The 17,478-nt window shown below is 41.1% G+C and overlaps 1 protein-coding gene across 4 annotated transcripts in view; it reads left to right on the top strand.

Annotated features, from left to right (window-relative positions):
- Positions 1 to 17,478, top strand: part of ESR2 (estrogen receptor 2) — a 114,665-nt gene that overhangs the window by 42,842 nt on the left and 54,345 nt on the right. For all 4 annotated transcript variants that reach the window (XM_036088756.2, XM_036088757.2, XM_036088755.2 and 1 more), the window contains exons 2-3: positions 12,219 to 12,674; positions 14,564 to 14,736. In XM_036088756.2, the coding sequence (XP_035944649.1) occupies positions 12,256 to 12,674; positions 14,564 to 14,736 (592 nt within the window). In that variant the 5' untranslated portion in view covers positions 12,219 to 12,255. The remainder of the gene's footprint in view (positions 1 to 12,218; positions 12,675 to 14,563; positions 14,737 to 17,478) is intronic.

Genomic DNA, 17,478 nt, shown 5'->3' with positions numbered 1-17,478 from the left:
TGATACGTGTCCTTTTGAAAGAAGAAACTCTGGATGTTTTTCCATGGCTTTCCCGACAGAAGGTGAAATGATGACAGTGGGAAAGTTGCACAAGGACTTTATGCTTGAGTTTTGCGGGCCTGGAAGGGTGTCCGTGGATCAAGCAGTTGACCAGGGTTTTACATGTATTAACTGGCATTCCTCAGTGATATCAAAAACAGACTTGCTTCTGTCCTGGGCAAACTGAGCAAGATTAAGATGCAGTCTGTTTTATTTGACGAAGAGGAACCCAGGGGCTGCTCTCCTACCCCCTTGTGTTACCATTTGTGTCTCATTCAAATTGGAAGCATAAAATTAAGTGAAGGGGATATTATTTTTGTAAAAAACAGAACTTTGGATTTGAGTGGATTTTTTTTTTTTCTTTTTAGGAAAACCAGGTTGACTCAATTTTACTAGTTTTTTTAAAAAGCAACTTTGTCCTTTGGTGTAGCACGCAACACTTTGGAGGAAAGATTTTGCCTTATTTTGTTAGATTTTTAGTGTTTACATGGGCATTCCATTGGGAATTTTTATTTTTAAGTTTCTGAACTCACAGTGGTTATTGTCCTTTGTGGGGGAAGATGTTTGTTACTTAAATGAACATGTGAAAAGAAAGGTTTGTGCTGTGAGTATTGTAAAAAGGACACGTGCTGCAACTGTGACACTTATTCTTTGCCTTTTTTTCTGCAGAAAAATCTGTATTTCTGCATATATTCAAGAAGAGGGAAAATGTAAGGGTCTGTTCATCAATAGGTGTTAAAGCATAATCTTAGGATCCATTTTACATCCAAGCTTTTTTTTGCCAGTGGCATTACTGAAACATTCTTATTTCTTTCTTTTTTTTTTTAAATTTTTTTTTAAAGATTTTATTTATTTATTTGACAGAGAGAGACACAGTGAGAGAGGGAACACAAGCAGAGGGAGTGGGAGAGGGAGAAGCAGGCTTCCTGTGGAGCAGAGAGCCTGATGTGGGGCTCGATCCCAGGACCCCGGGATCATGACCTGAGCCAAAGGCAGACGCTTAATGACTGAGCCACTCAGGCACCCCTGAAACATTCTTATTTCAAAAGCAGCCAGTCTCCTGTAACAATTAAGACTTGAAAGTCTCTGAAATCAATTAAAAACACTCATTTGGAATACATATCATAGTGGTTCTGAGGGACTCAAATGAATCTAATGACCTTTTATATTCCTCAGTTTATTAATGATAGGGAAGAGGTAAAATTTAGTAGTAAATTCAACCCTTAAAAGCATAATTAACATTTAATAGATATTGATATATCCATTCTTAAGAGTAAAATACTGCAGTTTTCTATAAATATATATTCAGGTAATGATGCAAAATACATCTTGTGATAATTTTAGTTCATGTTTTGAGCCATTTTACATAATACTTATAAATATGTAATAATTATATAAAATACTGAAGGCTGAACTTGAATCATTTACTGGTAAGTTTTTTAGTAATAACATCTAGAACACTTGAGAACTGTATACTTGAGTGTTAGACATCATAATTCAGAGCCTAGCACATGGATTTAGATTTAATAGCCTTTTTAAAAAGGTAGGCTCCTGGCAGTATAATTTACATAACAGTAAAACCTAGCCTCTTTAGGGGTACCCTCTATGAATTCTGACAGTTGCAACATTTATATAATCACTTCTGCACTCAAGACCTAGAACCTTGCCCTCACTCCCAAAAGTCCCCTTTGTGCTTTTGTAGTCAACCCTCTCCACCCATCCCCAACCCCTGGAAATCACTGAGCTGTTCACGGATTTTACCATTCTGCTCTTCAGTGCGTTTTTACCTAGGAATAATTATCTTCCTTTGCGTTTCGAAAAAGAGAATCTCATTCCTCCCCTACCCCCCCCCCCCCTTTTTGTTGGGATGAGTCAGGTTGTGGTATTTTTGTTTTAATCCTATATACTTTGGAATAAATTGAGGCAAAGAGAAGCTATTTTGTGAATGGGACTAAGTGTTAAGTTCCCATTGGGCTAATAGATTTCATTCTTAGCACATTTAGATTCCACTGTGGGATAAGCCTTTGGTTATGGTGTGCATCATTAGTTATCCCAAACTGAATACAGGGTTATTTAAAAAACATTGGTTATTTATGTAATAATAGAATGTATTGTATTTTTATAATCTGGGCATTTAAATTATTTATGATAATTTATTATACTTTTACTGTACTTGAGATTAAGAAAGTTACCTGAAATTACATATTATTAAATAGTGAGAAGCCAAGAGAGTGATTGAAAATGACAATCTCGGGGTGCTTGGGTGGCTCGGTTGGTTAAGCGTCTGTCTTAGGCTCAGGTCCTGATCCCAGGGTCCTGGGATTGAGCCCCATGTCGGGCTCCCTGCTCAGCGGGGCATCTGCTTCTCCCTCTCCCTCTGCCTGCAGCTCTGCCTACTTGTGCTCTCTATCTCTCTGTCAAATAAATAAATAAAATCTTTAAAAAAAAGAAAATGACAGTCTGGAGACATTGAAAATCTAATATAGAGTGATGGTGACTTAAGTTAAAATACTTGTAGGAGTTGAGGTCTGTGCCCAATTTATGTGTTGATGTCAGAGTTTTTTCATTTCTGTGCTCATGCTTTGAAATCTAGATTTTCTTGCAGGACATAGATGCAAAATCTTTTGTAAGCTAATATTCTTTACTGTTTAATACATAATTCAGTGGACAGTTAGGAGCCTGTTATTGTTAAGCACTCCTAATGAAGATCTGTCAGATGATGTCCTTTTCCTTTCTCCTTTGTGCTATGAAAACAAGAGCCTATATTTTATATACACAGCTTACCTTTCGGAGAACTCCCGTGGCAGGAACTAGGAGAGGCAGAGTGGCCTGCTGGGGAAGCCCCAGCAAACTGGGTGGTTGGCAGTCCTGGCTGGAGCTGTTACAGCTCTTCATAATTAAGGGCTTTTAGCCGAGAATCTGTGTATGGGTGTACTTGACAGAGGGAAGGAGAGTGAGGGTCACTGGAAAGACCGATTACCGGACTTGTATAGGTTTCCTCAAAGCAGGACTGCGATGTTTTGTGGTTAAATGTTTGTGTTCAAATGTCAAACCCAGGACTGGAAGAGGAGATGAGTGCATTCAGTTTAACTTCTGCATTGGTCATGTCTTAAACCTCTTCACGCATAACTCTCCCCACCCTGGCCCAAATGGATATTTGAAAATTGTTCCATTTCCTAAGAGCGGTTGGAATTGGGAGGGGGCGGAGACTTGCTGAAGAGAGCAGACTGATGGGCTCTCTCTCTCGACTGCGCCTTAGTGTTGATGACCCTGCGGCTGAGGCTCTGGGCTCTTCCCCGTCAAGCTGCAAAGTTCTATTTCCTGTCCAGCTCGATAAGGTCCAGTGGACTCCAAGGGGAATTAGATTTTTCTCATTTTGGAAGATACCTGTACATGCTCTTAAGAGTTGCGTGTGAATCAATTATCAATGGTCAGTTCTGTGGTGATTTTGGGGTGTTTTTTCTTTCTAATGAATATGAAGTTGATCAAGAGCTGTGTTTTGCTGTAGAAAATTTAAGGCCGATAATTGGTAGACAGCCACCGACACAAGGATGTTGGACACTTAAAGATGTTTTAACTTTTCCATGAAATTCCTTGTAGTGTTCTGCATTGTAAGTGTGCGTTTATGACTTCTGTGGGGCACACAAATGAGGGGTGTTGGAACTGAATGCTTGGGGAAGTGTGATGGACAGGCTTGAGAACACCGTGCAAGGAGAACGGGGCGTTTGGGGCTCCATACCGGCAGCCCAGCCATTTGGACTGGTGTCATGAATTGTTAAGCAGAAGTTAAGAAAGTACAATGAGGAGGCAACAATCTTCAGGGTGGTCATCAGGGCATTTTACTTGTCTGGAAGTTCTGCCCAACACGACAGGCGTATCCAGTGGCATGCTAATGGATGGACTTCATCTTTCTGGATGTATAATAATACCTCACAGGATGCTTTCATGTACATCATTTCACTTTATCCTCCGGGTGCTGTGAAAACATGCAGCCGTATTAGGTCTCCATTTCTACTGAAGAGGCCATGGAAGCTCAGGGAGTTGATGTGATTTGTGTGAGATCCCCTGGTTTTCAGGCAGGACCAGGACCCTGTGTACTTCTCTGTCCACTGGACAGAGAGTATATGTAATAGCAGGCCTGGTGTGACTGCCTTCGTCTTGTTTAACTAGATTTGATCGGTACTTTGAGAAAATCCTTCTACTCTTCCTGGAGTGTCTTCCTACCATTTCTAGAGCCCGCCTTTTTCTTCTCCCAAGGAATCGCTGTCAGTATTTGGGATTTTAAAACCTTTTTTTTCTGTTTCAGTTCCATAATGTGTTCCCAGTATGTTAGAACATGATGTATAATCCCACGTGTACAGAAAGCTTTCCTGCTGCACACAGATGTGACCTGCCAGGGCTCACCAGCAGTGTGTGTGCTGGAGGAGTGGGCCAGGGAGGTGTTTGGACAGAAGACGAGGGCTGTTCATCACGAAGAATATGGGCCAGCTATCTTAGGCTATCATGACTAGTTAAAGAAAATTGACTTGCAAAGAAATGTTTGATTCTTAGAATCAGGATGTCCGGGTACATGTTCTTTTGTTGGCCAGATGAAGTTCCCTGCCTGCCAGGCCCAGCGATTAAGCTGTTTAGAGACTATTTTTCCCTTTGACACCAGATATTGTGCTCACTGAGTCAGTGCTTGCTTGTTCAAAGGAATGTGTTGGGAAAATCCTGTCCTACATGTTGAAGAAATTTGATTTTGGGGGATTCTTTCCTTCAACCGTTTCATCTCCCTCGTTTAGATCAGACTACTCACATAACCACCACAGGTTGTTTATTCAATTTCTTAGACCTCCGGAGAAGACTTATGCTTCTTGTTTGCTTGTCTCTGGGTTCTCCTGCCATGATTTAAGTTCCTCACCCCTTGTTGTGTCTTTGCTTCAGAAGAAAAACCGTTTGCGTTGGCTACCAAGTTACTAATAATCCAAGGTTCCACTGACAAATGGTTGTCACGTGAATCTGGATACATCTGAAAGATCTCCAACCAAAAGGCAACACAAGCTTTTAATCATTGTCCAGCCACCAGTTCTCTCTCATGAATTATTATTGTGCTAGGGATGTGTAGAGATTCTAGAGAAATTGATTGGGGTATATATGTGAAATCTGTTTTCCTAAGCAAAGTCACTGTGGCACCTGATTGATTGCCTGGACAAATCCTGGCATTTGCCATTTGGCGGTGTGTGTCTGACAGGTCATTTCAGCATTTCTGGGCTGAGAATGAACATTTCAGTTGTAGGTGAAAATGAGTAATGGGATTGATTCTCTGCTCCTGAGAGAGATGCCATATTCATTTTAAATTGTGTGTTCACTTTCTACCTGGATAATAGGAAATGTTATTTCAAGTTCATGAATTTCCATGTTGCTATTCATCACTTTATATCAGTAGCTGCTTTCTGTTTTTAAGAGGCCTACTGAAAGTAAAAGCAGTGGTTTTCTGATCGGTTGGTGTTGGCTTTGCTGAATTACTTATGTTAAATGCTACATATATTTCTTTGGGGCAATGTAAAGTTGAGACAACATGAAATTCAGTAAAAACTTGACGGACCAAAATGTTCAGAGATTTTTTTTTTGTTTAAACCATTCAACTTATTTTATTTTTGGGTATTAACCTGAAGTCTTGTTCAAATTGTTACTCTTAAATTCACTGCTTTCCTGCTTCATAATTTCCTGAATATAATGTGTATACTCATCACAGTGACCACACTAACTTTTGGATATACTTTTATTTATTAAATTGGGTAGGCCATCTTGTTTTCTCATACTTTTTTTTTTTTTAAGATCAAGAAATACAGGGGCGCCTGGGTGGCTCAGTCGTTAAGCGTCTGCCTTCGGCTCAGGTCATGATCCTAGGGTCCTGGGATCGAGCCCCGCATCGGGCTCCCTGCTCAGCGGGAAGCCTGCTTCTCCCTCTCCCACTCCCCCTGCTGGTGTTCCCTCTCTCGCTGTGTCTCTCTCTGTCAAATAAATAAATAAAATCTTTAAAAAAAAAAAAAAAAAAGATCAAGAAATACAAAATGTATTACCTCTAGGTTATATTTTACTATACATAAATACAATTTGTTAAGCATGTTACCTTGAGTATTTTCCTCTCAATTGTTACGCTGTGTACTGTTTCAGTTGTATTGTTAAAGTACTTGAAATGTCTTTTGATTAAATACCTGGCCACATAAGATATGCTCAGATCATATAGCAAAAACAATGCACTAAAATACAGTCACTAAAGTACAATATCAAAAATATAAGCACAGTGAGCAAGCCTATGTGTAGGTGGATTGAAATAGGAGAGGTGTTTTCAGGACAGAGTGAGGGATAGATGCCTCCTCACAATACTGGCGGGCCTGGAGTTGCCATTTCAAGGTTACCAGTGACCTAATTACCAACACCTGTGTTTCTTCTATATTCAACCACTTGCTCCAACCTAGGTCATTTCACAGATCTGTAAATGTTTTCAAGAATTTCTGTTTAAAACCCTTTCTTGATTAACAAAATGTGGTGCATAAAAACAATGGAATATCATTCAGCCTTAAAAAGGAAGGAAATTCTGACACATGAGACAATACGGATGAACCTTGAGGACATTGTGCTAAGTGAAATAAGCCAAACACAGAAGGACAGATTACTGCATGATTCCGCTTCTCTGCGGTACTGAGTAGTCAAATCCGTAAGAGACCGAAAGTAGAATGGTGGGTTGCCAAGGGCTGGGGGAGGGGGTGGGTTGGGGAGCTGTTGTTTAACAGGTGGGGAGTCTTAGTTTTGCAAGATGGAAGGAGTTCTGGAGGTCAGTTGCACAATGGTATGAATGTATTTAACACTACTGAACTGTAATTTTAGAAATGGTTAACATTGTAAGCTTGATGTGTAATTTACCACAACTTAAAAAAAAGTTTGGAAACTGCTAGTTTTGACAATAGTTAACATTATATATGCTTTATCCTGCATATTTTCTATTAAGAATCAGGGATTGTATATGTTGATTGGGAATCTAAGTAATGGAAATGTGAAATTCTGTCATGATTAATAAATTCATATTGATATATATGAACTGTATATAAAATATATATACAAGTGTAAAATATATATAATATGTATATTATACATATAATGCGTCTACATATTATACATGTATATATATGAATGATGTATAAACACTTTTTTGATGCTGTGTTCTTCTCCAGCTACCATTCCCGCTCCTGTCCTTCATGGTCAATCAGTGTTGATTGTAAGTGGTAGGATGTCTGTATTAGTTCCTTAGCATTTTACCTGGTGTGTCCTGCCTCCTTTACCGGCACAGTAGCTCTCTGGAGGCAGAGTGCATGTCTTGGGACTCCTTTAGACCTCCTGTCTCCGCAGAGTACCAGACCTGAAGGTGCTCCCGTCTTTGACTAACACCCTTGACTGGGTGAAATCTTATAAACACATTTCCTCATATTCTTTCATTATAACAAATAATTACTGAGTTGTAGTAGAAGATGAATAAAAATAGTGTGTGCCTCCAAGGAGCTTAAAATCTAATCATCCTTCTATCCTTTTACAAGAATGACTCAATGGAATTCTATTCTAGGAAGGAGGATTAAGTTTGTAAGTAATTATAGGGATGCTAAGGCATAAGACACCAATCACTTCACGATGCACTTTGTATATTCCTATAGACATGGCAGGTCTTCTGTAGGAAAATAGCAGATTAGAGTGGGATGATGGGTTGGGGCAGCAGAGTGGAATGCCTTGGATGTTAGAAGAGTGTGACTTACACAGGCTGGTGGGACGGAGAGGGGTGATCAGAGCTGAGTTTTAAGAATGTTAGTCTGGGGGAACCTGGGTAGTGCAGTTGTTAAAGCTTCTGTCTCTTGGTTTCAGCTCAGGTCGTGATCTCGGGATCATGGGCTCAAGCCCCGTGTTGGGCTCTGCGTCAGACTCTATGCTCAGTGTGGAGTCTGCTTGGGCTTCTCTCTCCCTCTGCAGCCCCCCACCCCCACCTCATGTGCGTGCCGTGTGTCTCTCTCTCTCTCAAATAAGTAAATCTTTTAAAAAAAATGTTAGTCTGGCAGCTCTATGGACCCGGAGAAGGAGCTCACCAGAGACAAGGAGTGGTAAGGGGCCTATTACAGATGCACAGATAAGAAGTAATGAGAGCTTGCTCAGATGGTGGCAAAAGACAGACCACAAGGAAAATGCCCTATGGAGAAAAAAAAAAGTGTACCCTAGTGATTTAAGGTAATTGGATGCAGCAGAGAAGTCAAAGCTAAGTGTATTGCACTTTGTCATTAACAAATAGAAAATTAGGATTGGTTTTGAGGAGGAAAATGATTAATTTTACCTTGGATTTGTATTATCTACTGCTGTGTAGCAAATCATCATAGAATTGAGCAGCTTAAATAACAAACATAACATCTCACACACATTTTCTGAAGGTCAGGAATCCAGGAGTAGCTTAGCTGGAAGGTTCTAGCTTAGCTCCTCTCATGAGGTTGCAGTCAAGATGTTGTCCAGGGCTGCAGTCATCTGAAGGCTTGACTGGGGCTGGAGGATCCGTTTCCAAAATATCTCACTCACAGAGCTGTTGGCTGGAGGCTGTAGTTCCTTGCTGGCAATTGGCAGGAGGCCTCCATAAGGCTGCTTGAGTCCTCACAATGTGGCAGCTAATTTCCCCTGGAGTGAGTGACCCAAGGGAGCAAGCCAGGAAGAGACTGCAGTGCCTTTTATGACCTAGTCATGGAAGCCATATACCATCCCTTCTGCCATAATTTATTCCTTAAAAATGAGTCATAAATCTAGCACATACGCAAGGGGAGGTTAGACTCTACCTTTTGAAGGGAGGAATGTTGAAAAATTTGTGGACATATTTTAAAATCACCATAGGTATATTGTTTTGAGGACAAATTGAAATGAGCATTTAAATGAAAATGTCAGGAGAAAGTAATCAGGAGCATTTAGAGAGCCAAATTGCCTACATGTAGAAGTAGGTGACAGCTGGAGCTGAAAATATCAAAGATGGAGAACTTCTCAAGGCAAGCTTCTTTACTTAATGATCTTTCTCAACCAGTCTAGTCATTAATGGGCATTCTTCCCTTTTCCAGATTATATTATCCAGTTATTCTAACTTTTTTTTTAAAGGTTTACATTTGTAATTTCTTGTATTTTGTGTCTTTCCTCCAGAGCTTCTTATGAAAAATTTTAAACTTGCAGAAGAGTTGAAAGACTGGTATAATGAGTGTCCGTTATGTCCACATCTAGGTTCAGTAATTGTTTGTTTTTTTTTTTAAAGATTTTATTTATTTATTCATGAGAGACAGAGAGAGAGAGAGAGACAGAGACAGAGGGAGAAGCAGGCTCCCCGCGGAGCAGGGAACCCGATGTGGGACTCGATCCCAGGACCCTGGGATCATGACCTGAGCCGAAGGCAGACGCTTAACCGACTGAGCCACCCAGGCGTCCCTAGGTTCAGTAATTGTTAACAGTTTTACTTTTTCTAACTATCCAGTTTATCCATCCAAGTATCTTTTTTTTCTGAACTATTTATTGGATGGCATTCTTTTGTCAAGAAGTTTGCCCTCAACCATGGCATAAACTACAGAACCTCTCAAAAAGGCAGGATACAGACTTAATTCTTTTCCCTTAATTACTGATTTTCAGAGTGAGGAACTGATGTAACAGTCACTTGCAATGGGAGCCAATGATTCTTTTTCTTTTTCTCCTTTCTTTCCTCTCTTCTTTTCTCTCTTCCTTCCTTCCTTCTTTCCTTTCTTTCTCACTATGGACTCATAGTCCAAAGGTAACACATATAAAATCTCTATATAATGCCAGATATGCATTGTGCCATTTTGTACTCCCACCAACAACGTCAGAGAAAGTCTGTTTTTCCACAGCCTCACAAAGGAAGTCTCTTGTCAAACATTTGAATTTTTGCCAAACATGAGAAAATGGTATCTTGGTGTAGTTTTAATTTTTGTGAATGAGGTTGATCATCTTTGTGTTTTAAGAGCCATTTGCCTGCCTTTTTCTGTGTTCTATGTCTTTTGCCTATTTAAAGAATTTAAAGATTTTTAAAAAGATTTTATTTTATTCATTTGTCAGGGAGAAAGAGAGAGCACAAGCCAGTGGGGGGGCGGGGAGTGGCAGGCAGAGGGAGAAGCAAGCTGCCCACCGAGCAAGGAGCCCGATGCGGGACTCAATCCCAGGACCCTGAGATCATGACCTGAGCTGAAGGCAGACACCTAACCGACTGAGCCACCCAGGTGTCCCTATCTAAAGAATTTATCTTTTTTCATTTTAAGAGTTCTAAATACTAGGACAATTAGCCCTTTGTTTCTCATAGAAGTTGGGAGTATTTTTTCCCCCCAATTTGTCATTAGTCTTTTTTGACTTTGCTTATGGTGTTTTTATGATGTGCAAAGATTTCCTTTTCTGTTGTGAATTTATTGCATGTGGATTTTAAGCTATAGTTAGGAAGGTTTTTCCCACACCCATGTTATAAAGAAGTTTATTTGCACTTGCTTCTAGGACTTGTGCAGTCCCTGCTCTCTCCCTCAACCTCCTCCCCCTTTTCCCTCCCTCTCCTTCCTCCTTCCATTTCTCTTTTAACATTTGGATCTCTGAACCCTTTGGAGTTTATTCTGGCATAGGTCCTTTTTCCAGTGGCCATTCTACTGTCCAGTGTTTTCTCTGTGATTTGAGATATCACCTTTATCATATGCCAAATTTCAAAAAACTTTTGAGTTCTTGAATTTTCTATTTTGGGATTTTCTATTCTGTTATGTAGCCGTCAGGGTCCAATCAGGAGATAGAAACTACACAGTCGGTTCAACAGGGGAGTTTTAATATAAAGAATAACCATGGGGGCGCCTGGGTGGCTCAGTCGGTTAAGCATCTGCCTTCAGCTCAAGTCCTGCATCCGGCTCCCTGCTCAGTGGGGAGCCTGCTTCTCCTCCTCCCCCTGTTCGTGCTTTCTCCCTCTCTCTCCCTCAAATAAATAAATAAAATCTTTAAAAAAAAAAAACTATCATAAGAGATTAAGTATAATCTATAAGTAAACTAGGGCTGAGGGGGAGAGCATCCAAGGAAGGACAAATTTGGAAGGGGCTCAGACCTCCCTGGGAAAGGTGGATGGGCCACTGACTAGCAGAGATTTTGCTGGTTGAGCCAGGCCAGAGCCGCTCTAGGGTTGTTTGGCAGGCAACAGGACTGCTTCCGGGGTGCAGCGGGGGACCAGGCGATCAGCAACTGGCGGCATGGTTGTGCCCTGGGAGTCCAGGTGCCTGCGGGGTGGGGGAAGGTGGGGGACAGAAGGCCTTCACAGTGTGCAGGTAGCGTGAGGTGAGGAGTTTGTACAAGGAACGACTTCTTTGTGACTCGTCGAGCCCCAGTTCGGACAGGTGGCCGTGGAAAGGTTATCCCCGCACCGACGCTGCAAGGTTGCAGACGGGCCCCGTTCTGGACCCGTGGCAGGGCCAGACTCCCTGGCTGTTCTCACCCCCAACACTGCGGACCTCTGCGGGCGCCAGAAATTACAGCTGCCTCTTTCTCCTTTGGTGTTCCTGCAGCGCCCCCTACCGAGAACGCTTAGCGTTGTGCTCACTTTAACCAGGTAGAGCAAAGCCAGCTAGTTTACCATAGGCTGTATATTGAAGGGTGCGTTGAAAGCTGAGAAGCAATAAATTGATAAGTGACACGTTGGCCTGTCTGTTCCTTGTGTTTTATTACTGGTGACTCGTCGTGTATTTGAATATCTGTTAATGCTGTCCCTGCTCACTGACCTACTCTTCCAAGGTTTTCTTGGTTATTCTTGTTTACTTTTCCATAAGAACTCTAAAATAAACTTACCTAGTTCCAGAAGAAAAAAAGCCTTGGCATTTTAAGATCATCCTGCATTTTTTAATTTTTAAAAGTATAATAAATTCTTGTGGTTAAAAAAAATTCTTGTAGCTAACAACAACAAAAGCAATAAAGAAGTGAATAAAGTAGCAAATGAGAGTTCCATGCCTCCCATTCACACTCCCTGAGGTTAATATTTTTGAGTCTGTCTTTCAGGATGTGTTTCTAAGCTGTGTGTGTGTGTGTGTAAGTAATAAATATGTTTGGACATTTTGAATAGTGAGGCCTGTAGCTCTAACTTAGAAATGTCTTTTTGTTTTTCTCTACAGCCATCATACCTGCCCATGAGTCTTTGAGAACATCATAATGTCCCTTTGTGCCTCTTCTCACAAAGAGTTTCCTCAGCTGTTACCTGTTCAAGACATGGATATCAAAAACTCACCATCTAGCCTTAACTCTCCGGCTTCCTACAACTGCAGTCAATCTGTCCTACCCGTGGAGCACGGCCCCATATATATACCTTCCTCCTATGTGGAGAGCCACCATGAATATTCCGCCATGACATTCTATAGCCCCGCTGTGATGAATTATGGTATTCCCAGCAGTGCCAGTAACTCAGAAGGTGGGCCTGGTCGACAGACCACAAGCCCACATGTGTTGTGGCCAACTCCCGGACACCTCTCTCCCTTAGCCATCCATTGCCAGTCGTCACTTCTGTATGCAGAACCTCAAAAGAGTCCTTGGTGTGAAGCAAGATCACTAGAACCCACCTTACCTGTAAACAGGTAAATTCAGTTGTCATTCTGAATTGTACTTCAGGGGCATTATTCAAATCACTATGATTTAGTGAGAAGAAAGATATGCATTATTCGAGGTCTTTATTCATCACGTAGATTACTTAGAGCACCTAACACATACGATATTCTGAATTCTAGAATATCTATTCTGATATTTTAATCCTCGTTAAAAAGTAAGCTTTTAGGTGTGGGTTGTGGGGAGAATTCACTATCATGACTGTTGTTTTTGGACATTAAATATTGAAATTAAATCACTTTTCTCTTGATGAAGTGACGTGGGTTTGAAAAAGAAATTTTTACTTTACTTTCAAGTCAGATCCTTCTTGTAGTGAAATCACAATTTAGCATTCATGACACATTGTGTCCAGGATAAAAGCAACTGTGGCAGTATTACTACTTACATGAAATACACTGGACATATAAAGCCTGAAAAGACAGACAGTAATTGGTATTAAGCTTTTTAGCAGTGAACTAAAATAACATTTGATAAAGATTGATGGGAAACTTAATTGTAGACTTTAGTTGAAATTTCTTGAAGCTCAAAAGAGTATTTGTACTCTTCAAAAGCAAGGTAACGTGATGGTTATTTCCATTTAATTTGTAATGTGTTTAATGATAATTATAGCTATGGAGGGAAGAGGTTGTGTAGGGAGAAAGATGAGGAGGAGATAAATTTCTAGAACCGCCAAAGTATTAAGTCATTGTGTATTGGATATTGAAATTTGTTACTTTCGAATGCTGTCGTATTTGAGAAAGCCATATTACACAGTAATTTTATTTTTCTTTTTTAAAAACTTTGTTGGTAAAAGAGAATATAAACATTGTATATAACTTTTTTACAGTACTGTTTTTCACTCAGCCTTCAAGGGAAGACCCTTTGTTTCTGAGCATGAGCTCTAATCAGAGTTCTGCTAATATTACCCATAGTATAATTATCTTCATTTAAAACCAGTCATACCTCTAAAATTTCCTTTCCAAAAGAAACATGGCCTAGCAAAATTAGGAACTAACCACATGTGCTTTTGTGTCTGCCAGTGTTGCCTTCATGGGCTGTCCCTTCCTCTATGGGAGCTGTTGCCCCTCTCCCCAGCACTGAGCACCTGCTTCCATCGAAACCGTCTCTAAGGACAGGCATGTGTCCACTTTCTTCCCCTCTCTTCTCCTTTCTCTTTTTCTTTTTCTTCTCTCTGCCCTTCCCTGCCCTCTCTACCCTTCCCTACTCTTCTCTACCCTTCCCTACTCTTCCCTGCTCTTTCTCTCTCTCTCTCTAAACCAGGGTATCGTATTCACTTCAGTATAACTTAAAGTCCATTTGTAACTCCTCTTAAAGTTATTTTCATTCTAGACCTTCATCTTACATTGCAGAATGAAAGATTTTGTTCCCCATTTAAATGGGAACTCTGAAGGGCTATTTAGCAACACTTGGGAATGACTAATACTTGAAAATGGTTAGGTAAATTTAGGCCCATCCATACAGTGTTGATGAATTCTAGCAACTACGGAAGACTACTGTACACCTTGCTTGTGGTTCAGACCTGCGGATAAGACTTACTCTGGTCACTTACTACACTCAGAGATGTGCAACCTGATGGCTACAACTGGCCATCTGTAGTTACTAGTGCTCATCAGTGCTGCATAGATGGGCATAGACTTGCAGAACCACTTTCAAACATCAGTCATTCCCAATAGTGTGACTCTTCATAGGTCTGATATCAGCAACAAAGGTTGTGCTTGATCAGATTTCTTGGAATATATTTATCATGAGCCCTGGAGGGCAAAGAGGTAAATTACGCAGTGTTCATGCTATTTTTTTTTTTCTAGAAAGTCCATCTTTTCTCTTAATGCTGTCTTACAGTGAATGTTTTCTTTGCCCCCAGAGAGACACTGAAAAGGAAGGTTAGTGGGAGCAGTTGTGCCAGCCCTGTTCCTAGTCCAAGTTCAAAGAGGGATGCTCACTTCTGCGCGGTCTGCAGCGATTACGCATCTGGATATCACTACGGAGTCTGGTCGTGTGAAGGATGTAAGGCCTTTTTTAAAAGAAGCATTCAAGGTACAAGAGCATTGTTAGCTGCTTCTTTAATTTTCCACTTTTGCTTTCAAATAATTTTGCAGATGACCTGGCAGAAATTTCACCATTGGCCTGTTTGGTACACAAAGTACTTGATGAGCAGTTCAGAGGATCGTGTGTGTTTGGGGATGGGGTGGATGGTGGAATGGATTGTTTCAAGTGTGGAGCACCTTATCTTTAATTGTGGATCTCTACCCCGGAGCCCCAGAACTTGGATGGATCTCTTTCCACCATCACCCATCACCATCTTCTTGGGAAAAGACACCTAGTTACAACTCTCGTGTATCTCTTACTGGTTTTTGATTTGCGGTTACCATTAGGTTTGTATATAACCTATTATGCATATAGTAATTTACATTAAGTTGATGGTCTCTTAAATTTGAACCCATTCTTTACTTCTCTCCCCTACTCCTCTCCACTGCTGTATTTTAAATATATCGTGTCATACTTTACATCCTTTTATGAATCCCTTGGCTGATTTTTATAGATACATTTAATTTTACTTTTGTGCTTACTACTTTTCTTATTCCTGCTTATGGTCTTTCCACTCAGAGGGTCCCCTTTAACATGTCTTGTAGGGCTGGTTTAGTGGTCATAAATTCCTGTAACTTTTTGTGTGGGAAACTCTTTATCTTTCTATTTTGAACGATAGCCTTGCTGGATAGAGTATTCTTGGCTGTAGGTATTTTTCTTTCAGCACTTGGAGTGTATTATGCCACTCTCTTCTGGCCTGCAAAGTTTCTGCTGGAAGATCAGTTGACAGCTTTATGGGGGTTCCCTTGTATGTAACTCTTTTCTATTGCTGCTTTTAAAATTCTCTCTTTATCATTACTTTTTGCCATTTTAATTATTATGTGTCTTGGTGTGGACCTCCTTGGGTTGATCTTGTTGAGGGCTTTCTGTGCCTCCTGGATCTGCATTTCTATTTCCTTCCCCACATTCAGGAAGTTTTCAGCTATTATCTCTTCAAACACATTTTCTGCCCCATTTTCCCTCTCTTCTCCTTCTGGGACCTCTATAAGGCAAACGTTATGCTTGATGGTGTTACTTAGTTCCCTAAGTCTGTTTTCATTTTTTATTTTATTTTTTTCCCTCTCTCCTGTTCAGCTTGATTGCTCTCCATTACTCTGTCCTCCAGGTAGCTGATCTGTTCTTCTAGTGTACTATTTATTCCATCTAGTGCATTTTTACCTTTAGTTATTGAGTTGTTCATCTCTGATTGGTTCTTTTTTATGTTTTCTATTTCTTTGTTAAGAGTTTTACTGAGGTCCTCCACTCTTTTCTCCAGTGAGTATCTTTATGACCATTACTTTAAATTCTCTATCAGGTGGGGCACTTGGGTGGCTCAGTGCATTAAGTATCTGCCTTCAGCCTAGATCGTGATCCTGGAGTCCTGGGATTGAGCCCTGCATCGGGCTCTCTGCTCAGCGGGGAGATTGCTTCGCCCTCTGACCCTCTTGTGCTCTCTCTCTCTCTCTCACTCTCAGGTAAATAAATAAAATCTTTAAAAATAAATAAATAACATGCCTGATAGAGAATTTCTTATCTGTTTCATTTAGGTCTCTTGCTATGATTTTGTTTTGTTCTTTCATTTGGAACATGTTCCTCTGACTCCTCATTTTGTCTAACTCTCTGTGTCTGTTTCTTTCTTTCTTTCTTTTTAAGATTTTATTTATTTATTTGAGAGAGAGAGAGAGAGAAACAGCATGAGAGGGGAGAGGGTCAGAGGGAGAAGCAGGCTCCCCGCTGAACCGGGAGCCCAATGTGGGACTCGATCCCAGGACTCCGCGATCATGTGAGCCGAAGGCAGTCACTTAACCAATTGAGCCACCCAGGCACCCTCTGTGTCTGTTTCTATGTGTTAGGAAAGTGAGCTATGTCTCCTGATCTTGTAAGTAGTGGCCTTATGAAGAAGAGGTTCTCTAGTGCCCTGCAGTGCAGTGTCCCCTCTTCACCAGACCTGGCACTTCAGGGGTGTCACCTTATGTGTGTTGTATGCACCCTACTATGGTGGCTGAGCTGCTTTTGCCTTAGGCCAGTTGTCTGCAATGGCTCTCTTTGCCTGTTGTGGGCAGGATTTGGTCCCTGCATTGTTAATGGGCAAATCTGGGGCCGCCTTGGGCTTGAGTTGAGTTAGATCAGGGAGCTAAACAGACCTATGGGGTGCGGGGCAGGGAGAGGGCACACACCAGCTCCTTTGTTCCTGGAGAAGTCTGCCAGCGATCCCTGTCCCTCCAACACGTACTCTGAGATTAGTAAACAAATCTCCCTCCCATACACCCCGGGCATTTTTCAAACTGCTGCTTCTATGCTGTATCCCCATAGGGCTGTTTGTTGTGCTGTCTCTTTAAGGGCAGAGACTCTGTTTCTTCTTGCCTTCCTAGCTCTCTCTCAGCCAAGCCTGCTGATTTTTAGAGTTCCACCTGATCAGCCCTGTTCATTGTAAGAACTCATAAAATTACCCCCCTCTGGTTTTCAAAGCCAAATGTTATGGGAATTCATCTTACCTGTGTGAGTTCCCCATACTTGGGGTACTTGGTGTGATAGTCTATTCCTCTTCCCTCTCCAAGCCTGCAGGTCCCTCCCTCCTGTGGACAGTCCCATAGGTCTGTCTGCATAGGCAGCTCCCAACTACCTTTTCACCCTTCCTACCCTCTTCAGTGAGGCCTCTTCTCTACATTTATCTGTGGAGAGTCTGTTCTGCAAGTCTTTGGGTTATTTTCT

The sequence above is a fragment of the Halichoerus grypus genome, chromosome 8, assembly GCF_964656455.1.
Source record: "Halichoerus grypus chromosome 8, mHalGry1.hap1.1, whole genome shotgun sequence".
Taxonomy (NCBI): Eukaryota; Metazoa; Chordata; class Mammalia; order Carnivora; family Phocidae; genus Halichoerus; species Halichoerus grypus.
The sequence above is the reverse complement of the archived record's forward strand: the minus strand, read 5'-3'. Positions and strand labels throughout refer to the sequence as shown.